Consider the following 23,237-nt stretch of genomic DNA (forward strand, 5'->3'; position numbering starts at 1 on the left):
ATGGGGATCAATATGAAAATTGAAAGGTGGATAAGGAACTGGTTAAAGGGGAGACTACAATGGGTCATACTGAAAGGTGAACTGTCAGGCTGGAAGGAGGTTACTAGTGGAGTTCCTCAGGGATCGGCTTTGGAACCAATCTTATTTAATCTTTTTATTACTGACCTTGGCACAAAAAGTGGGAGTGTGCTAATAAAGTCTATGGATGACACTAAGCTGGGAGGTATTGCTAACACAGATAAGGACTGGGATATCATACAGGAAGATCTGGATGACCTTGTAAACTGGAGTAATAGTAATAGGATGAAATTTAGTAGTGAAAAGTGCAAGGTCATGCATTTAGAGATTAATAATAAGAATTTTGGTTATAAACTGAGGACACATCAGTTGGAAGTAAGAGGAGGAGAAGGACCTTGGAGTATTGGTCAGTCACAAGATGACTATGAGCCGCCAATGTGATATGGCTGTGAAAAAAGCTAATGCAATCATATAAGGGAGGGAGAGGAATTATTTAAGCTTAGTACCAATGTGGACACAAGAACAAATGGATAGAAACTGGACATCAGGAAGTTTAGACTTGAAATTAGATGAAAGTTTCTAACCATTAGAGGATGAAAGTTCTGAAACAGCGTTCCAAGGGGATTAGTGGAGGCAAAAGACATATCTGGCTTCAAGACTAAGACTGATAAGTTTTTGGAGGGGATGGTATGATGGGCTAGCCTAATTTTGGCAATTAATTGATCTTTGATTATTAGCAGGTAAATATGCCCAATGGTCTGTGATGGAATGGGATCTGAGTTACTACAGAGAATTCTTTCCCGGGTGCTGGCTGGTGAGCCTTGCCCACATGCTCAGGGTTTAACTGATCACCATATTTGGGGTCGAGAAGGAATTTTCCTCCAGGGAAGATTGGCAGAGGCCCTGGAGGTTTTTGCCTTACTCTGCAGCATGGGGCATGGGTCACTTGCTGGAGGATTCTCTGCACCTTGAGGTCTTTAAACCATGATTTGAGGACTTCAGTAACTCAGACATAGGTTAGGAGTTTCTTACAGGAGTGGGTGGGTGAGATTCTGTGGCCTGCATTGTGCAGGAGGTCAGACTAGATGACCATATTGGTCCAGTCTGACCTTAAGTCTATGAATCTATGAATCTATGAACCACTTCTGAAAGGTTGCCGACTCCTGTTATAGTGTATAAGTACTTTCATGAGGAGAAAATTCTGGATACTAAAGGGCTCTTTAATCTTGTAGCGAAAAGCAGAACAAGAGCCAAAGCCTGGAAGTGAAATCCAGACCTATTCAAATTAGAATACATCAAATTTTAAAAATGAGGGCGACAACCGCTGCAACAAGCTACCAAGGGAAGTGGTGGATTCTTCAAGTCTTCAGATCAAGACTGGAGGTCTTTCTGGAAGATGTACTTTAGTCAAACACAAGGCATTGGGCTCAACACACAAGTAACTAGTTGAAATGCTATGGCTGGTGTTATACAGAAGATCAGATTAGATTATTTTCTGGCCCTAAAATGTGTGATTATTAAGATTAGAGATGTGTTGGTGGATTGTCAAAGGGAATACAGATTCATATGCCCCACACATGTCCAGTTTAGGAGAGCACAGCTGAGGAAATTAATGAGATAGTCTCCTGCTTCCATAGCTTTTGCGTAGCCATCTCTGGAATATTGGGTTCAGTTCTGGGAATCAAGGTACCAGAAAGATTTTGACTGACTAAGCAGAGTTCAGAAAAGATTATATATATATTCAATAAGAGTTGGATCAGACCCTAGGTAGGGGCGTGAAATATTTGGGATGTGGTAAGGAATTGCAGAGGGTCACATGGGTGACTATAGATAAGAGTAGTGGGAAGCAGTTTAAGAAGATTTAGTCTGGCTATCAGATAAAATTGCTTAACAGTGAGATGAAGTAGGCCATGGGGGAAGCCCTATCATTTGTGGTAAGGTCTGAATACCTTCAGAGCACTCTGCGGCATGAATTAATTAAACTGGGCACCTCCAGGAGGTGTGCATTGATACGCCCAATTTACAGAGGGGCAAATGAGACACTGAGAAGCAAATCCAGGACTTGCCAAGTAACACAACAAGTCAAGGGCAGAAACAGAAACCAGCTCTCTTTGCTCTCAGTCTCTTGCCCTATCATCTAACCTGCACTTGCCTCTCTGTATATGGGGTTGTGATGGAAACTTTGGACCCAGACCCTACAGCTCGTAGGGATAGCTCCACTGCAGTCTGCACCCAACTCTCTGTTCCATGCTGGGGGTGGGAAATGGGCATATCATGAATGGCTTCTTGAGTGGCTCATGTATTAACATGCTTCTGCCTTCCCATCTCAGTAGGCAATGCCTATGGAGACCATGGAGGAGGGAAGCAACCACACCCTGGTGACACGGTTCACCCTTGTGGGTTTCACAACAGAGCCACATCTGCGGATGGCCCTCTTTGTGCTCTTCCTCATCTCCTACAGCCTGACACTTACAGGGAATCAGGGACTTATGACATTGATCTTCCTGGACCCGCGCCTACAAACTCCCATGTACTTCTTTGTGGGCAGCCTCTCCTTCCTGGATATCTGGTACTTCTCAGTCTACACCCCCCGGATCCTGTCTGACAGCATCACCAAGAGCAAGGTCATGTCCTATGCCGGCTGTGGTGCCCAGTTCTTCTTCTCTGCTGGCTTGGCCTATAGTGAGTGCTTCCTGCTGGCTGCTATGGCCTATGACCGCTATGTGGCCATCTGCAACCAGCTGCTTTATGCCTCCTCCATGTCCAGGAAGCTCTGCTTCCAGCTAGTGGCCAGCTCCTATGCAGCTGGCTTTGCCAACGCCATCATGCACACAGGTAACACCTTCCACCTGCGTTTCTGCGGGGACATCACCATCAATCACTATTTCTTTGATGCGCCACCACTGGTGAAGATGGCTTGTGATGACACCCGGGTCTATAAGCTCATCCTGGCCACTGTTATTGGCTGCAACGTAGTGGCTACCACCGCTCTCATCCTGGGCTCCTACAAAGCCATTGAGGTGACCATCTTGCGCATCCACTTGGCCAGTGGCTAGTGCAAGGCCTTCTCCACCTGCTCTGCCCATCTAGTCTCTGTCACCCTCTTCTATGGCTCCATCCTTTTCATGTACTCACGGCCCAGCTCCCAGCATACTCCAGAGTGGGACAAAGTGGGTGCTTCGTTTTACACTGTGGTCAACCCTCTGGTCAACCCCATGATCTACAGCCTGCACAACAAGGATGTGAAGGAGGCACTGAGAAAGCCTTTGGAAGAACCACAGCACCCAAGTGAATGATGGCAGCAACGGTGGGTCTGAATACACAGATGAGTCAGAGTTCTCTGCAGTGTCCTTAGCTATTGATTTAGTCATGAGGGACTTGCCCCACTCAAGAAGGCTGAACTGGAGACCCTATGTCTCTGTCAGTGGGAACTCTACCATCCTGTGTGCCCCCATGGGCAGCTCCTTGACCAGTTCCCAGCCCACACCTTGCCACGAGCACAAGCATGGAGCAAGAAATAGTAGGACAGCAATACAGAGACAAAAGAATAATAAACATGCCTTGATGCAACTAGTCCAACTGCTTGATTCTGTCATTTCTGACTTATGAGGAGAGTCTGAGGGAACTGGGATTATTCAGTCTGCAGAAGAGAATGATGGATGCTTTGATAGCTGCTTTCAACTACTTGAAAGGGGGTTCCAAAGAGGATGGATTTAGACTGTTCTTAGTGTTACCAGATGATAGAACAAAGAGCAATGGTCTCAAGTTGCAGTGGGGGAGCTTTAGGCTGGATATTAGGAAAACCTTTTTCACTAGGAGGGTGGTGAAGCACTGGAATGGATTACCTAGGGAGGTGGTGCAATCTCCTTCCTTAGAGGTTTTTAAGGTCAGGCTTGACAAAGCCCTGGCTGGGATGATTTAGTTGGAGATTGGTCCTGCTTTCAGCAGGGGGTTGGACTAGATGACCTCCTGAGGTCCCTTCCAACCCCAATATTCTATGATTCTATGATTATGATTCTATGATTCTATGTGTTACTGAAACATGTTGTAATGTTGAAAACATCCACAAGCAGCCTTCCAGGTACAACAGTAAAAAGGCCAAACAATGTTAATGGCTTATTGAAGAGATGTACACAACCACAAGGATTACCCCAGGAACTGTGTACGATAGAAACCTCTCAATGGGAACTGTTTGACCCAGGTCATGGCAAAAGAGCTTTCCAGCAAGTGGGAAGAAGATATAAAAGGGGGACAATGACATCATGATGGTATCTCACTCTCCCTACAACACCACAGCTGGAAATACCTGAGGAACAAGGACTGAACTGTGGGAAGTGATAATCCCAGACTAGAGGGATTTTTAGCCTGTGTATGAAAACCTGGGACAGCCAAGATATCTTGTGCCTTAAGAATCCATGACAGGGGGGAATCTGAGACATGATTTTTGCACACGGGGGGCTGGCAACACTTGGGGTCCGCTCCACAGTGGGGCCTGAAGGAAGCAGTTCCTTCCTGTTTTGTGCTTGCAGGCTTTTCCCCCTGTGAACAGTAATTAGACCACCAGCCCCAATCCCGCAGCCCCCATGATGTCCTTCCCACATCTGCCCTTTGCAAGCACTGTAGCTCCTTCCTTTTGAGCCTAACATCCAGGCGAGCCACACAGATCCCTTCCCCAGGCTCATCCCTTGGGTATGAGGTGCTGGGAGCTGCCACAGTTTTTTAGGTTGCTGCCCCCTTGAGAACCATGTGGGGGAGCTGCCCTAAAGCTCCCTTCTTATTTCTCTCTGGCTGCAGGGCCTCCTCCCTCTGTCTCTCTTGCTTCCTCACAGGCTCTGTGCAGGCCTGTATCCTGCCTTTCTGTGCCTCTCCCAGCCTCCTGCTGTTAGGGTTGCCATCCCTCCAGGATTGTCCTGGAGTATCCAGATGAATCTTTTAATTAAATATTATGTCATGTGATGAAACTTCCAGGAATACACCCAACCAAAATTGGCAACCCTACCTACTGTTACTGGATGCTCCAATCTAGACACTTCCTCTCTGGCTATACCCCTGGGACGTTCTCTATGCTGCCACACCCTATCAAGCTGTAATCCCACGAACACTCCAATGCCAGTTGGCAATTGGCTCCTGATATGTAAAAGTGAAATTCAGCTGGCCTGACCAGCTCAGCATACCTCACACACTGTAGTCATGATATTCATCTCAAAGGTCCCATGTAAGGTATTATATACTATAGTGATGCGCAAACTTTTCCAGTCATGCCCCACCCCCAATTACTAATAAGGGAATCTGTGCCCCCACTCCATTACAAGGCTACCTCAGCAGGAGAACTTGGGCTGAAAGAGGGCTAGGAGCAGAGTGGAGCTGGAGCTGGGGGTGCAGCAGAGTTAGAGGGTGGAATGGGACTGGGGGCAGATATGGTCTGGAAGTGGAACAGGACTGGGGGCTGAATGGAGTTGGGGGTGGAGTTGGTCTGGGGGTGGAACTAGGCTGGAAGTGTGATGTGGCACTCCCTCCCCGCCCCCTATGGGGGCTAGCTCTGGCCCCACAGCACGCTCCCCTGGGGAGGGGGGCAGTCTGGAATAAGTGCCCTAGAGTTGAGAGGTTATGTGTCCTATGCTCACCCTTCCCTGCTGTCCCTGCAGTTACACTGGTGACTATGGAAGCAAGGGAGTAGCTCTGATTTTATCCCATCTGGCACCCTTTGAACATCACCTGCCTGGGACAGTAATGTCCAGGATGAGAGCAGCAGTCTATCAGGCCTTTGTCTTTATTGGTGCATCAGTGTCACATGACATTCATTTAACATGGAGCCTGCCTTTGCTGATTGGCTTTCTCAGGGCCTATTTTATGTCATTGTTCCTCAGGCTGTAGATGATTGGATTCAGCAAGGGGTTCAGCTATTTACTCGATCAGGTCACCTTGTCCTGATCGAGTAAATAGCTGAAGCTGGGCCTCATCTAAATGAAGAGGAGGAAATGTAGTACAAGGCGATGGAGGCCAGGTGAGCAGCGCCTGTGGAGAAGGTTTTGCGTCAGCCCTTGGCAGAGCAGATTAATAGGCCGGCAGCTCCAACATAGCCATAGGAAACCAGGATAATGAGAATGCTGACGACAGTAGTGCCACTGACAAAGCCAAAGAGGCCTGGTAGGTGTAGCTGGAGTCACAGGAGAGGGCCAGCAACGTGGCACATTGTAGAAGAAATGGTTGATGACATTGGAGCCACAGAAGTCCAAACAGAAGGTGTTGGCTGTGTGGGCCACAGCATTGAGGAAGCCACCGTGTAGGACCAGGCTGCCAGCAGAAGGCAGAACACTTTGGACATGGTGGTGGCGTCATGCAGCAGGTTGCAGATGGCCATGTAAGAATTGTAGGCCATGACCGCCAGGAAGATGCACTCTGTGTCTGTCAAGCCAGCTGGGAAGAAGATCTGGGTGGCACAGCCAGCCAAGGAGATGCCCTTATAGTATAACAGCAATTCAGCCAGGATCTGGAAGGATAAGCTGCCAGTGAAGAAGTCCATGGAGGTGTGGAGGTGCCTGTTGGTGCAGATCAACACCAGGAAGAGGATGACTGCACTTTCCCATTGGTTGTGAATCCCAGGATAAACTCAGTCATGATGTGATTCCTGCCTCTCATTGAGTTGGAATAGGCCACTGCTGTGTTTGGTAGCATCAGTCACATCTGTAGCAATAGTGCCATTGCATTTCTGTGTGAGGGGGAGGATAGTCCATGGGCTACATGTGTCTCTGGGTCACCCATTGGAAATTACACACTTTCTGTTACCCCAGCCACCTAGTTGTTTGTAGCCCCTAGGAACATAGGAACTACCACACTGGAACAGACCCACAGTCCATATAGCCTAGTATCCTGTCTGTAACAGTGCCCAGTACCAGCTTCAGAGGAAGGTGAAAAAAAATCCATGGTGGACAATTATAAAATAATCTATTTCTTCCTAACCCCAGGCAGTTACTATTTGGCTTTTGCCCCGAGTCACCTGGGTTAGAGCAATTTAGGAACTGGAATTTCCATTCTATGAAAAATGTCCCGATTTTGAAATTCGTTTTTGTTCTGAATTGGAACAAAACCAGAAAATTTCCTCTATGTGAAATTTTCAACAACAAAAATTTTCAGGTGAATCAAAATGTTTTGCTAAAATGAAATATATGGAGATATACTTAGCTCATAGGGCTAGAAGAGACCCTGAAAGGTCACAGAGTCCAGCCCCCTACCTTCACTAGCAGGACCAAGTATTGATTTTTGGCCCAGATCCCTAAGCAGCCCCCTCAAGGACTGAATTCACAAACTTGGGTTTAGTAGGCCAATGCTCAAACCACTGAGCTATCCCTCCCCGCAAGGATGCACTGAAATGTTTCATTCCAATGTCAACCTCTTTTTCTTTTTTAAAAAAATTAAAATAGAAATGTTCTAAATGAAAAGTGGTTTTGAAACAAAAAATCAAAATGGTCCATCCTGATAATACTGAAACACAACATTTCAACATCATCAAAATGCTTTGTTCCATTTTTTTTCTAAACTAAATTCAGTCAAAAGTGAAAGTTCCCACTGAATCTTTCGATTTCAACCAAACAGCATTTTCTGACCAAAAAGAACATTTAATTGGAAAAATTTTGACCAGATCTAATGTGGGTTTTTATTTCATTATAATACTTTTAAATCATTTTCATTGTAACTGTGGACATAATCGCCATATAAATGTCCTCTCCATTTATTGAAGGCTGTTAAGCTCTTGGCTTCATTGTTAGTTCTTGTGGCAATTAGTTCCACTGGCTAGTCATGCATGTTTTTTTAAGAAGTATTCCCTTTGATCAGTTTGCTTGCTGCTTTTCTGTTTTGCAGATTGTCTCCACCACAGGGTGACTGATCTTTTAAACAATAGTGGCTTCAACCCCACTTGTGACTCAGTCTGCCCTTCTTCCCAGTTCAGATAATTAGTATTATCAACATATGCGCAATGTGCCAGCCATTTGATGGCTATATCATCAGCCAGGAGGAGAGACAGTAGCCAAGCATCAAAATAAGCCAGTGATCCCCCATCAAGGATACGTGACAGTCTGAAGCTGACCGCAGCTGCATCGAGGGTCATTAGAAAAACTCCATTTTAAAAGATTGGCTGCACAGTTGTCCTGTCTTGTTCTAAGCTTGTTCTAACAGAGATGACCACAGGTGCCTTGGCAGATCAAAATCTGGTGGACAAATGGTTGGGTCAGTGATGACAGAGTGATTAACCACCATTGTCGCTGACCAGTTGTTGCCTAAGTTCCCTCTAAGCTGCTTGGCCACGCAGCAGCCTATTAAGTGCCACACAGGCCCTCAGGGCTGCAGCGAGGAGAAATGCCTCTCCTACAGCCCTGGACTTGCTGCGGAAGGGGGAGAGGCACCTCTCCCCCAGCCCCAACCCAGCCCAGCCCTGGACCTGCTGCAGCCAGGGGAGAGGCACCAAAACCCAGCCCTGGGCCAGACTTACCACAGCCGGGGGAGAGGCACTTCTACTGCGGCCCCAACCCTGGAGCTGCTGTGGTGGGGAGATGCACCTCTTCCCTCCACCAGCCCAGGTGCTGCTGTGGGGAGAGAAAGCTGGGGGGAGTCCTCTCTCCCCACCATAGCCTTGGGACAGCCTGCATCCCAAACCCCTCATCCCTAGCCCCACTCCAGAGCCTGCACCCCCAGCCGGAGCCCTCACCCCACACCCCATGCCACAACCCTCTGCCCCAACTCTGAGCCCCCTCCCACATTCAGAGCCCCTCAGCCCCACCTCATCACGTGAATTTTGTTATATGCATCAATATAGAGATGACGTGTCACATATCACCTCCATATTAGTGCACATAACAAAATTCATTCCTCACATGCGTGGGAAAAATTAGAAGGAACTGGTTTGTTGCCCCAAGCAGATTCCACTGTCAATGTGCTGTGGCGGCATAAATGACCATAAAGGGCATCTAGAAGACAGGTGAGCTGGTGGGTGGTTGAAGAGGTCTGCATCATGCTCCTCATCAGTATCCAGTCTGGCCCAGGGAAGCTAATGATCCAACCAGCAGACCAAATTCAGTGACGAATCCTGGTCACGTGCTGTCTGACTGGAATAATTTGTGTCTCTCTATGACACATAAATCATGTGGCTACATCAGTCCAGGGCTGGAGACATAGGTGCTGGAACTAGGGGTGCTGACACACCCCCTGGCTTGACATGGTTTCCATTATATGCAGAGTTTATAGTTTGGTTCAGTGGCTCTCAGTATCCCCGCTATACAAATTGTTCCAGCACCCCTGCCTGGAGATAGACGAGAACCTTCCCAAGAGGAACTCAACTTCTTCCAGCCAATGGGAAAGGGACCGTGTCGAAAGGGCCAGCTCAGAGAAGCTGAGGGAGGGCTACCGCTGGCCTAAATTCTCAACACAGGCCCCAGAAGCAGGACTGCAGGACTCATAAGCAGGGGTGGCAGGTTATATGGGATTGTGGTGCCTGAGCACCAGGAATATTCAAGGCTGGGGCCTGTGCTACATCAATATTTGGAGCTGGGTTTCTCCCCGGCCCTGCCTGGAGCGGGCCCTGGCCACCATCCCCCCCCGCTCCGGGAGCTTCCTGCTCCCCCCGCCTCGGAGCTTCCCTGCCTGAAAAAAAACAGCCTGTGCCTCTCTCCCTTGCTTGTGCTACTGGCTGCCTGCCACTACTTCTGGCTAAGGCTATAGAGAGCAGCTCAGGAGGGAGAGGGGGAGAAGGAGAGAGGAGTGAGGGAGAAGGCACACATGTGTCTGGAAGCCCTCTCTCCCGTCCCCTGGCACCCACCTGGAGGAGATGCCAAGGGGACTTCCGGCCAGGAGATGGACATCTGGAGTGGACCTCACTCACTTGAGCAGCTGATGGAGCTTCGGTGAGGTTTGACCAGGGCCCTCAGTTTCTCCAAAGAGGGATCCACCTGCAACTCCGCTTGGAATTCAGCTGCTGGGTCTGAGGATACAGCCCTGGCTGGTGGTGCCTCAGTTTCCCCACCTTGAGACAGAGGCTCCGGCCCAGCCCTGTCGAGCCCTACCCTCGGCGCTTTGGTCCCCCACTCGAGAGGTCCCATGTCCCTCATTGGCTCTGGCTCTGGGTAAGGACCAGGGCACTCCCAGTGCCATCCGACCATTCTCCAAGTCATTACCCATTAGCACTTCGGTAGGCAGGTGATCGTGCACCCCAACCTCTTTGGGTCTCTCCTTAGCCCCCAATTTCAGGTGTAGCCTCACCACAGGCACCTTGACGGGGGACCCGAACATTCCCCTCAGGGTCATGTAGGCATTGGGCACCAGCTGGTCTGGGTCCATCACCTCGGACCGTTCCAGCATCACCTCTGCACCTATGTCCCGGCACCCCTGGATGCTCCTACCCCCCACCTCAATGGAGATGATGTGCCGATTGTCCCACAGGGCCTGTCCCATGCTCACCTGGTGGATTGAGTACAGGTGCTCTGGACTTGGGGCCCCGCAGGGGGGTCAGACAGCAGAGCCTGTCTGCGGGGTCAATCTGGTTCAGATCACAGGCCTTCTCAAAGGCTGTGAGGTAGGCATCAATATCCCCACCCCCCCTCGAACTGGGGCAGCAGTTTGGTGTCTAGATTCCACACACCACTGGAGTCTCGGGGCTCTTCTCCACTTACCCCCTGGCAGGCCCTCTTGGCCCGCCTCTCGTCCATCTCCAACTTGTGCTTCCTCTGTTCTACACGGTCCAACTCCAGCTCCTTTGCTTTCAGCTCCAGCTCTAGTTTATGCAGCTCCTCTAGGGAGGAACCTGACTGGGGTTTCCCTGTGCTGACTGTCGAGTCAGGTCTGACACCCTCCCAGTCACTGGGGGTGCCCCCACGGCTACTCCCCAGCTTACCGGGCACCCCAGCAAGGCCCCTGGGGTCTGGAGCCTGTTCCTCAGACTGGTCATTCTCTACAGGCTGCGCAATCAGCTGCTCCTTAGTGAGCCTTCTCACGCTCAGCCCTCTTTCCCTGCACAGACATGCCAGGTCATTCTTACGGAGCTGGTTATAGGCCATTTCCAGGCTGGTTCCATTCAATACCCTTGTTCTGTTGCTGGCAGCCACTCACTGCAAAGCGCCTGCGCCTCCTGCCAACCATCTAAGAGTGCATCCACCAACCATCCTCTGCTGCCATGTTGTCACAGACTCACAGATTGTGCCCACTCGTGGCCCCATGCGGTCCGTGGGGGGTGTCCCTTCCAGTGTTACAGCCCTTCTCGGGGGTCCACTCTCTCAATTTGTAGCCAGTTCAGTTCCAGACCGCACCCAGGAAACATCTGTACATACTTGTGCAGGGTCGGCTTTAGGCTGATTCCACCGATTCCCCCAAATTGAGGCCCACACCGATTGGGCAGCGTCCCTGTCTGAAGCAAAGCTCTGCGCTCTCCTGGAAGCAGCAGCTGTTGCTGCTAGGCAACGAGAAACACTAGCCGGCAGAGGGCTGAGTCAGAGGCAGCGCAGGTTAGGAGTGGGGAGAGAGAAGGCACAGGTGCTTTGCAGCCTTCCCCTCCCCTCCCCCGGGCACTCACCTGGAGGAGATGCCAAGGGGGCTTCTGGTCCGGTGGGAGACAGGAATCTCTGCAGTGGACCTCGCTCACCTGAGCAACTACTGGTGCTTCCAACGGTGAGTGTTTGACCCTGTGATTCCCCATAGGTTTGTAATATTGGGTTGGTTTTGTGGTTTTCGTGGTGCTGTTTGAGGGTGAATTTGTGCCTGTCTGTTTCTGTTTCAAAACTAAAGTCAGGATCATGTAGCCCGGGAAGAAAGCCCCAAGCCAGTACTGAGTGCTATGAATTCCAGGTGAGAGAGAGAGGGAGGTTTGGACGTGGAAATCAAATACATCAAGAGGGGAGAATGTGAAAGGTCTGCTACACGGCAGGCTGAGACTTTTATCTCCCCCCCAAAGAGAGGAGAAACTGAGGCATGGTTTGATCTGATTCCCCTCGCCAAATTATTTTGCAAAGGAAAGGGATAGGGGCTCCTATCCAAACCAGTTCCCTTCTCATCAACTCTGCTTCCCCTGCTGCAAGACTGCTGTAGGGGCTGAATATTTCCATTAAACTCTGGCTCCTTTGTTTGCCCTGCAACAATAAAATAGACTGGCTGGGGCGGGGGACAGCCCCCTCCCGCTAAGCTGTGTGGACATTAAGTTTTTTTGGGGGGGGGCATAATAATATTCCAGATCAATCAAATGCCCATCTCAGCTTTCTAACCATCCAGCAGCTCTAGGGCAGGGAATGAAGGTGTTCTTGGTGCAGAATGGTCACAAAACAGGGCTGAATTTAGCAAGGGAGCGGGTTCCAGTTGAAATCCCACCCGATGCAGCCACACAGAATCACTGGCAGTGCTGGGAGAGGCCAGGAGTGGAAGCAGGTGCCCTGGGGGTGGGGGGACGTTTGCCCTCAGTCCTGGGCTCTGGGATGGACTAGGCTGGGTGATGGGTTCAGTCTAGTCTTCCAGCCTGTTGCTCTCGCTGGGGTTTGTGGTTTTCATCTGATTCCACCGAAAAGATCAAACAAGCCCAGTAGAAAAGGGGGGTGAGAGAGGCGGGAAAGGGTTTGTAAGGGGTTAGAGTGACCCATCAATGAAAAAGTAAAACCAGAGTTTGACTGGGTTTCCCCCCAGCCACCACTCTTGCAAACACTGGACAAGGTGCAGCCCCATTCCCTACCAAGGCTATGGTGAGGGGCAGCAGGGGAGGAAGGAATCCACATGTGATGGCAGTCCCCTCCCCTCCCATCCCCCCAGCACCCACCACCCCCTCTCCGGCCCCCAAACTCTGTCCCAGAACCTGCACCCACCGCTCCGCACTCCCTCTCAGAGCCTGCACCCCTCCACCCTTCCTGCACCCCACCCCATGCCCCAGCCTGGAGCCTGCACCCAGCACCCAAACTCCGTCCCACTCAGCCTGGGCAAAGCTCTCCTTGGTCTAGCTCCCAGCCCCTCTCCAAGGGTTGCAGCTGTCTGGAGGTGCTGCCTTCCACATCTTGCTCATTCACACCTCGTTCATTCAACAGGGCAACTGATTACAAAGTGTGGGGAAGATCTTATTCTACTTCTAGCAAAAAAACATTTTTCTTTTACCTTAATTATACTACCTTAGGGGCCCGCTATAACATATTACAAAGTCATATAAAAGTCATACAAAAATGCATAATGCAGAGATTTATCTACAACTGCATTGATTGACTGCTGTGTGCAGTAATATAGTGACCCCTGGGTCTTTGAATGAGGCTTTATATGTGTGGTGGGGGAAAAGGGGTGAGTGGCAAGTCAGGGTGAGCAGGTGGGCAAGTGGCAGGTGGGCAAAGAGGTGAGCAGTAAGACAGCAGGGGTTCTAGGGGCAGGCATGGGTGATTCTGGCAGGGGAGGGAGAAGGTGAAAGGAGGCAAGTGGTGGGTGGGGGACTGACTAGGAGGGACACAGCAAGCCAGCAGAGGACTAGAGGGTGAAGAGGGGTGTGATGGTGGGGCCAAGCAGGGAGGGGGCAGGTCCTATTCTGTTGTGATCTAGTCACCCTATGTGTGCCGTTTCTTCCCACCCCGCCTCCTCAAACCTTCCTTTTCGGTCCACAGCTGTTTCGACGGAGCAGAGCGGGGAAGGAGAGTTTGTTTCCGCGGGGCAGGCGGCGCTGGGAGGGGGGTTGTTTCCACGGGGCCGGGCGGTGCTGGCGGGGGAGGAGGGGGCAATTTTATATGAATAAGGAAATATTTTATACCTTATAATAAAATAAACATTATTGAAGAAAATCAGTTGTACAACTATAAAAAATAAATTATTTTCCTAATATGAAAGTGCAAATTAGCTAATTAATATATGACGCAAAGTACGTAATATATAATTTTGTTATTATTTATATAGTCATGGAAAGTACATGGAAGAAATGAAAGGGTTTTTTTAAGTTTTTTTTTTTTTTTAGTCATCCCTGCCAGGGCCCCATCGAAACTGTTCGAATTGGACCCTGCTCTTCCTAAAGTCGGCCCTTATTCCACTGCAGGTGTGTGCTTGGGACCTTTGGCACCACAGCACAGCCCCTCTGGCCCTTGAGCTAAAGGACTAACAGCAGCAGCAGTAGGCTGTTATTTCTCAGACAGCGGGTGCACTGCATTGTGTGCTATGTGGAAGCCAGGCCAGTGCATCAAGCTCCCTTGAGACGTGTTAAAGCCCTGAAAGGGAGGGGCTAATAACAGAGCAGGAGTGTGGGGAGCAGTTTCATCCTGGTGTTGCAGGCGCTGACGGAGAGCCCCCTTGCACTCCGTTGCTACTGCATTTTCTTCTAGAATAACTCCAGTCTGTACCCGGTGATGGAATACATTCTGGGCGGGGAGATGTTCTCCCACCTACGGCGGATCGGGAGGTTCAGGTGAGCACTATCACAGGAGCCAATGTTGGGGCCAGTGTCCCTAATGGTTAGAGCTGGGTAACAGTTAGACTCCTGGGATGTATCCCTGGCTCAGGCAGGACAGTGGGATCTAGTACTTAGAGCAGATGGACTGGGAGTCGGGACTCCTGTGTCCTATTCTTGCCTCTGCCATTCACTCCTTGTGGGAAGGGGGGAGAATCACTCTGTGCCACAGTTTCCATAGCTGTAAATTTGGGATTTAGTTCAGTAGAGAACTAGACCTTTTATGCACTAGCAGCATCTGCAGAGACGCTGACTTTGATCCTCATGCTGCAGGGTGTGGACCTGATCCTCAACTGGGCTGGTCAGGAAGGGATTCCCCATGGGGAGGGCTGTTGAGGTCTTCTGCCAGTATTAGCCACAGTCAGTGGCCAGGGATGCCAGGGCTGGATGGGGCCAGGCGGGATGGAGCTGAGGTTCCATGGGTGTGTGTGTTGGTGCTAGGGGAGAGATGCTGGTCTGGGAGGGGCTTGCCCTTTGTTGCCAGGCTGGATGGAGTCAGGGGTCTAGCAATGATGGGGATGTGTGTGCTAGGGCTACTGATCTGGTTAGCCAGATGGGGCCAGTAGAGTAGCTAGGAGGGGAGGTGGGGGAGCTGCCACTCCCTCACTGAGCACAAGTGGCGCCTTATCAATTTCCTGGTGCCTTCGTACTCACCTGGGGAGTGTTAAAAAAAAAAGGCACCACCCGCTGTGGCACTTTTATTTTACTCACCCGAGGGTGCTCTGGATCTTTGTCGGTGGGACCTTCACTCGCTTTGGGTCTTTGGTGGCATTTCGGTGGTGGGACACCTGGAGTGAGTGAAGGGCCTGCCCCCGAAGACCCGGAGCGCCTCCGGGTGAGTGAAAGCGCCGCAGCAGGTGGAGCCTTTTTATTTATTGCTCCTCCTGTTCCCTCCACCTGGCTCCACCACTGGATGGGGCCACCAGGCCTAGAAGAGTTAGTGCATCTTGCATGGGGTTGCCAGGGTAGATGGAGTCAGGAAGGTGATGGTGGGGGGGCAGGGGGCCGAAGGTGCTGGGCTGACAGAGACGGGGCAGATCTGGCCCGGGATGCCCACGGTCTCCTCCCACCTCATTGCAGTGAACCTCACGCCCGGTTCTACGCTGCTCAGATCGTCTTGATCTTTCAGTATCTGCACTCTGCTGGATCTCATCTGCCGAGACCTGAAGCCAGAGAATCTCCTGCTAGACCAGCAGAGCTACGTCGACGTGAGGCTGCCCCCACCATCCCCTTCCTCATCTCAGCGCTGGCTCCTGGCTCCCTGCGGTGATCTCCTCCCTGCCCAAGTCTCTCTCTGTTGCCATCCCCATCCCAAATCCAAGATATCCCCAGAAATGTAACACAGACAGAATACATCAATCATCTGCTCCCACCCTTCCCCTCCTGATGTCACAGCCTCCAGGCTGATCCAACTTCTCCCCTCTCTGTGTTTTGGCTCCAGGTGACAGATTTTGGTTTTGCCAAGCGGGTGAAAGGCCGAACCTGGGCTCTGTGTGGGACCCCGGAATACCTGGCCCCCAAGATCATCCTCAGCAAGGTGAGCTGGGAAAGGCCTATCCGCTGCCTGATCTGTAGCTGATCCCTGGCCACCAGGTGGTTCCCCTCACCCCTCAAATGTTCGGTGCGTAACCCTGGGGTCTGTTTTCCCCGGGCAGGGTTATAACAAGGCTGTGGACTGGTGGGCTCTGGGTGTCCTCATCTACGAGATGGCGGCTGGTTACCCCCCGTTCTTCACGGACCAACCCATTCAGATCTATGAGAAGATCATTTTTGGCAAGGTATTTGGGCTGGGGGAGGGGACGCTTGTGCGATATGGGGGGGCGCTTCGCCAGCTAAAGGGGGGTGCCAAGTCTCAGCGACTGATCAGAGCGATGCTCACACGTTGCACCCCTGAAATGCTCATGCCCTCCCATGCTTCCCCAATCCTCAACACGTGGGCATACTCGCTGTCATGTACCCCATTCCCCCTGCACCCCAACATATAGACCTTCCCTTGCCACGTACCCATTCTCCAATGCATGGACATTGTCCCCATTGTGTCCCACACACATGCACCCTCCCTCACCACATACCCCTATTTCCCAAACACATGGACTCCATCCCCAACCCCACCACCATTGTGCTCCCTGTAACTCTCATGGGGACTTCTGGAACAGGTGCCTTTGGTTTTTGTATACACTGTAGTGAGTTGCAAAACCCTCCACAACCCTGCTATGTTGCAAGACTAAACATTCCTTAAATACATCAGTCATTTCCAGGCACTGTTAGAGCACTCATCACCATAGTAACCAAGAGCCCATAATATTCCTCTGCCCACCCCAGTGCCTTCTCGCCAAGGATCTCCAAGAACTTGTGTCGGACACGGTCATCTTTAAACCTAGTGAGGAACACAACAGGCCTTGGTTCTGTTCCTGGTTCTCCTATCAGCCTGCTGAGTGACCTTGGGCAAGTCACGTCTCCCTGTGCCTCAGTTTCCCCTTATGTAAAATGAGGCTAGTGATGCGGCAGCTCTGCTTTGAGATTTGTGGAGGAAAAATGCTCAATAAGAGCCGAGGGGCAACTGCTAATTAACCATTTCAGCTCCTGTGTAAGTCCTCAGTAGCACCCTTACTTCTCAACCACTCTTTGTCCTGGAGTGTTTTAAAAGGGCTTGTTATTTATTATTAGGTGCATTACAATAGTGCCTACAAACCCCAGTCATGGATCAGGACCCCATTGTGCTAGGTGATGTACATATTAGGTGTATTATGGTAGTGCCTAGCTGCACCAGGCATAGCCCAGGATCCCCTGTGCTAGGGGTTGTACATTACCAGGTGTATTACAGTAGTGCCTCAGCACCCAGGCATAGCCCAGGTCCCCCTGTGCTAGGGGCTGCACATTATTAGGTGTATCTATGAATCTAGCCACGAGGGCAGGGCAGGTAAAAGCCAGACCTCTGTCTCTCTTCCTCACTCCAGGTCCGGTTCCCTTCTCACTTCAGCTTGGACCTGAAGGACCTGCTCCGGAACCTGCTGCAGGTGGACCTCACCAAATGTTTTGGCAACCTCAAGAACGGGGTCAACAACATTAAGAACCACAAATGGTTTAGCTACCAGAGGAAGGTAGGAGGGCGGTGGCAGGTGGCTGTGGGCAGAGGAGAGCCTGGGTAACTTCCACATGCATGCAGCCTCCATCAGCAGGAATTGAACTGGGGATCACCAGTGCCCAGGCCTCTAGGAGCTCGCTGATTACTGGAACTCTGTGGTAGGGTGTTGTGGCTGGGTGTAACCACTAGGGGGAGATATGCTCACCCAGCATTGGTTTAAAGTAGGGAGCCCTCAGTCACCTGTTTGTAACTTGGTGGCAAAAGCAAAGTCCTGTCTCCACCCACTGAGGATAACAGCCTACTACTGCTGCTGCCAGCTAATGGTGTTATTCCTCTAGCTCAGGTGCGAGAGGGCTGTGCTGAAGGTCCCGATTAAAACCCTACTAATGATGCAAGTAGGGGATCCAAGGGGCTCATGACCCCCTGCCCTTCCCTGATTGCAAAGTGAGAGGAAGGGATTCTGGCTGGATAAAAGGCTGCTTGAGGAGGTGCTGATTCTGCATCCCTCACCTGGTTGCTAAGGGGCCCAATCCTGTATCTCTTAAGAGTGCTGGGTGCCCTGATTCTGGGCTCTTAAGGAGGGTGCTGTGGGCCCTGATTCTGGGCTCCTAAGCAGGGTCATGGGCTCCCCCTTCCATGATTGCAAAGTGTGAGGGTTTCTGGATGGATGTAGGGGCTGATCCTTGCCTGCGTTGTTACAAAGTTGGGGCCTGATCATGCACCGCTAGCAGACCCAGGAGTGTGGGGGGGTATACAAATGTTGATCACTCTCTTCTTTCCCAACCTCCCCCTCCCCTCTCTTTGCAGGTGGAAGCTCCTTTTGTACCAAAGTGCAAAGGCCCTGGTGACATTAGTAACTTCGACGATTATGAGGAGGAGATCCGGGTCTCAACCCTCGAGAAGTGCGCCAAGGAGTTTGCTGAGTTCTAGGACCAGCGGCCCCCCCCCAAGAAGGGTGCGCGTGGAGCAGGTGGGGGTGGGGTTGGATTTTAGTTTCATAGATAAATTATATATATTATAAGTACATGAACGCTGTCAGGAGCGGAAAGGGGGAGTCTTGTGGCTAGACCGCCTCCCCAACTTCCCTTTTCCACAAAGAAGCTTGAAAGTCCCATCTAGAGGGTGAGGATATTATCCACCCTGCCCTGGGAAACAGGTCTGTGTCCTCCAACAACACTTGTTTCACTGGGAAACCCCCCGCTCCCAGCCTCCACTTCCTCTTTAACAGTGTGCTTTGTTGTAAACATATTTGAAACAATTACCAATAAAATTTTGTTTAAAAAAAAATCAGAGTGGCATGTGGGCTGTTCAGCTCTAGGGGACAGTTGTCGTTGCTGTGATGAGCTGGGAGCTGTTCCTCTCCCCAGAGGCTCAAAGAGTTCAGGGGTGTGGCTTGGGGGGGGTCAGCGACTGCCATAAATGATATCTGAGCTCGCCTGGAGTTGAAAGCCCAAGGGGATGAGTGTCTGCGCTTAAATGGGAAGGTGGCGTCTGGTTGATGGATAAATGGGCATTGCAAGCAGCAGTGGAGAGGTTATTTTATCGCTGTGTCTGGTGGGGTGGAGGGTGACAGCTGCTGGAATGCCATGGCCAGGTCTGGTGCCCAGAATTCGAGAAGGAAGGTGAAAAATTGGAGAGGGACAGAGAGTTGCCATGAGAATGATTAAATTGGGGGGAAACCTGCCTTATGCTGAGAAGCAAGGAGCTTCTTAAAGCGAAAGTTAAGGGGTGTTGTGATCCCTGTCTCGAAGTACCTAGGGGAATAATGAGCTAGTCCCGCTAGCAGACAAGGGTCTAAGGAGAGCCAGTGGCTGGAAGCTGAAACTAGAAACATTCAGACTGGGAAAAAAGGGCAGATTTTTAAATGGGGTGTAATTAGCTATTGGAACAATTCACCAAGCATCATGGTGGAATCTTCATCATTGACGGTGTTTAAATTGAGATGGGAGATTTTTCTAAACGATTTGCTCCAATTCCAAGAGGAGTTAATTCAGGGAAGTCCTGTGGCCTGTGTTATGCAGGTCAAACAAGGTGCTCACAGTGGTCCTGTCTGAATTGATAATCTAGCTACTTATGAGGCCGGGGCTGGAGAGGTGAACAGCCAGGTTGACCCCGGTGTGCAGGAATGCAGTGCACTAGCAGCGGGGGGCATTACCAGAAGCAGAATACTTCCATCTAAATGTGGATATGTGCGCACCTGCCTTAGTGCAGGGAAACTCCTTCTATGTGTGTGAACCTGCCTCCAAAGGGGATCAGGTAATGAGATGCCAGCTAATTCCCTATGAATGAAAGGCAGTACTGTAAGTGATGAGCCTTTCCATACAGCCCCTTGCACAAGGGGGTTGCAAGTGTGATCAGGCTGGAAACCGATTATGTTTTGTGAAAGAATTGGAGGGTTTCAAATTTGTTCCCATTCTATATTGGAGTGAGTCAGAGCAGGACCTTGAACCTGGGTCTTCCACAGCAGAGGTGAGTGCCCAATATATACATAGTATAAATTTTAAACACACAATTTAATACTGTACACAGAAATGATGATTGTGAAGCTTGGTTGAGGTGGTGGAGTCAGAGGGCGGGATCTTTCCCAGGGAATAGCTTCCTGCTAAGTGATGAACTAGCACTCAGCTGAGCCTTCAAGCATTAACACATTGTGGTTAATGCAGCCTCACACTCTATAAGGCAACATGAATGGGATGGGGGGAAGACAGCATGGCAGAGAGAGACAGAGACACACCCCTTGTGTGTGAGAGGGAGACTTTAAGACAGAAGCTGTTCCCCCCATTCTCAGCCCTGTCGTGTGTCCCGCTCTTCTGTGTTTAGGGAGGGGCAAGAACGGAGGAGGGGGACACCCTCACAACAGCACCCTTCTTCCCCTACCACCCCCCCAAACAGCAATCAGGAGGTTCATGGAAGCAGATCCAAGGCAGAGGGCAGGAGCAGTACATGGCAGTGGGTTGGAGGGACACCTGAACAATTGATAGTCAATTGATAGTCTGCTGGGTGGCTCCTGCACAGGGAACGTGGGGGAGCTGATAAGAGGGCTGCTGGTCCAGTCTGGTTCCAAGCCCTATCCGTGGCACTCCAATGGGCTGCTCTTTCTGCAAGCAGGGGACAAAGAGGTGGCTGCCAAAAACCACTAGAAGGCAGCATGGCGCAACTTGAGAAAAGCATGTTCTCTAATTCAGAGGATCTCAAACTGTGGTCCAGCTCCATTCAGGTGGTCCGTGGAAAGTTCTCTCTAAGGTGCACTCCTGGGCGGCAGCACATGAGAGAATGAAGGGCCACCCACCTAATGAGTGAAGCCGCGCAGGCGTGGCTTCCCTAATTAGATTCCTGGACGCTGGAGAAGATGCACATGTAAGGTGAGGTGGTGGCCTTGGGGGGAATAGGGGGTAGGTATGAGCATGCTGACTACAAACCTGGGGTGGGGGGTCAAAGAATGTGTGAGAAGCGGGGGTGGGGGGAATTTGGGATGTGCAGGGGTTTTTTTATATAGCACTGTGATGAAGTGGGATGGTTCTTAATATTTTCTCTGAATCCTTTGTGGGTGCCTCAGTTTCCCCTATGCATTTCTTAAGTATCTTGGTGTGAGGGATAAAGGGGTATGACTGTTGCAGAGCCCCAGAGGGCCAGTGTGATGCCTTCAGCACAGAGACTGGTGAACTCCCTGTCTCCTCGCAAATGATGGCCTAGGCTTCTCCCCTGAAAGGTGCCAACTGAAGGTGTTGGAGAACAAAGAGATCAGATGACCTCCTGGCGTGGGAAAGAGACAAAGGCCAGAGGAGAGGCTGGAGAGTTTCAGTTCAGAGCTGGCTGTGGAAATGGAGGCGCAGACGTGGTTTGGCCTCGCTGCCTCCCAAGAATGACCTGATTGAGGGGTCCTATCCTCTGTACCAACAAACTCTGTTTTAAACCATGTTCTTGTTGTCTAATAAACCTTCTGTTTTACTGGCTGGCTGAGAGTCACGTCTGACTGCAGAGTTGGGGTGCAGGGACCTCCGGCTTCCCCGGGAGCCCCGCCTGTGCAGGTTCACTGTGGGAAGCACATGGTGAGGAAGGGGATGCTGAATGCTCCGAGGTCAGACCCAGGAAGGTCACAGCTGTGAAGCTTCGTACCCTGGAGATAGTCTGCTCACAGAGAGAGGAGGCTCCCCCTGACAAGCACTTTTATCCAAAGTGCTTTACAATGGTTAGCTAACGGTACAAACATTTGGAAAGCTCATTAAGTGGTCTGCAAAGACCCTCAACAATTTTCAAGTGGTCCATGAAAAAAAAAATGTCTGAGAGCCATTGCTCTCGTTGATCATCACCTTTACAACAAAACAACGTTAATCGGGATGACTTTAAGTGAGGAGTTCTTGTATATTGGTTTACAAGGCTGGGGTGTGGCAGGACTTGGACCTGTTCTAGGCACCACCAAAAATTATTCAAAGCTAGTGCTCCTGCATGGGGACATGTTGTCTTTCTCCCATGGCATCTTCCAATGGAGGGAAGAATGTGACACATGAGGAGGAGTCTCTTCCTGGCTTCCAGATAACCAGTGATGACCCGTGCCTGCCGATAGTGGGGATGGGGGTGGGGCACAGAGTGAGGGCAGCTGGCTTCAGCAGTGTTACTGAGCATGCTCAGTCCATGTCAGCATGCTGACTACAAACCTAGCAGGAACTTGGTGGGGGCGGGAGGAGGGCAGGAAAGGATGTGACATTATATGCCTCCTCCCCCACACAGTGGCTCGGCCGATAACCCTCTGCAGTAACACAAGTGTATGCTCCAGGGAATGCTGTGCTGCAGTGTACATGCCTGGCAAGTATCAGAGGGGTAGCTGTGTTAGTCTGGATCTGTAAAAGCAGCAAAGAGTCCTATGGCACCTTACAAACTAACAGACGTACTGGAGCATGAGCTTTTGTGGCTGAATACCCACTTCGTCGGATGCATGTCATGCCCTGCAAGAAACTCACTGTAAGCGTGAAGAGAAGTAACACTGCTTCTAGCACGGGAGTCTAGGCAAGAAGGAAGAGAAGCTGGAAATTCTCACTGAGGAGGGGAAAGTGGATAGAACGGGGAAACCTGGTGGGACGATGTGTATTACTAGAATGTTAGAGTCACTGGTTACAACTCGACTAGGACGGGGAGAGATGATAACAGTGGTGGGCTTGGAGGCACTTGACATTAAACACGTCATTATCTGTTTAAAAAGTTCTTGGTTCTAGAGAACCCCAGGACCTCAAATGAACAGGGCTGAACCTGCTAACTAACACAACCTAGCAGGGCAATCAGTGGGGGGCTGGTACAGTTCACTGAATCCAAACCAGAGAAGGTTCAGTTTCTCTTTTAGCACCTGTTCGTACCTTGTGGGAAGACAATTGGGTTAGCATGGGGGACTTCGTATTTGGAGACAGATAGGTGAGGTCTCAAGTAGCCATTAGTAAATCATCCTTGGAGATTTAAAAAAATGACAGATACTTTTTTAAGCCCCTATTGCGGGTCTCATTGTAATTGGTAAAGATGAACTGATCACTGGCCTGCATGTTAACAGTTGCTCTGGGGCCACTGATCGTGACTTGATTGTATTCAGTAAGGACCAATAGAGGACAGCTCCAAGCAGCCATATTTACATTTGGTGCATTGAAAGAGCTAACTTTTCAAACAGCTCTCTCCTTCTTGGGATGGCAGCTGCCTCCTCTCCTGACTTGGCCCTCC

At 50.6% G+C, this 23,237-nt stretch overlaps 1 protein-coding gene and 1 pseudogene across 1 annotated transcript; both read left to right on the forward strand.

Moving 5' to 3' along the window:
• The first annotated feature begins 2,369 nt into the window (after positions 1 to 2,369).
• On the forward strand, positions 2,370 to 3,314 carry LOC127051486 (olfactory receptor 9G4-like). Its single transcript, XM_050953807.1, is given in 1 exon segment — positions 2,370 to 3,314. A coding segment is annotated over 1 exon segment (945 nt).
• A 7,906-nt stretch (positions 3,315 to 11,220) lies between these two features.
• LOC127051487 (cAMP-dependent protein kinase catalytic subunit alpha-like) lies at positions 11,221 to 18,796 on the forward strand (annotated as a pseudogene).
• Positions 18,797 to 23,237: the final 4,441 nt, after the last annotated feature.

The sequence above is a fragment of the Gopherus flavomarginatus genome, chromosome 5, assembly GCF_025201925.1.
Source record: "Gopherus flavomarginatus isolate rGopFla2 chromosome 5, rGopFla2.mat.asm, whole genome shotgun sequence".
Classification (NCBI taxonomy): Eukaryota; Metazoa; Chordata; order Testudines; family Testudinidae; genus Gopherus; species Gopherus flavomarginatus.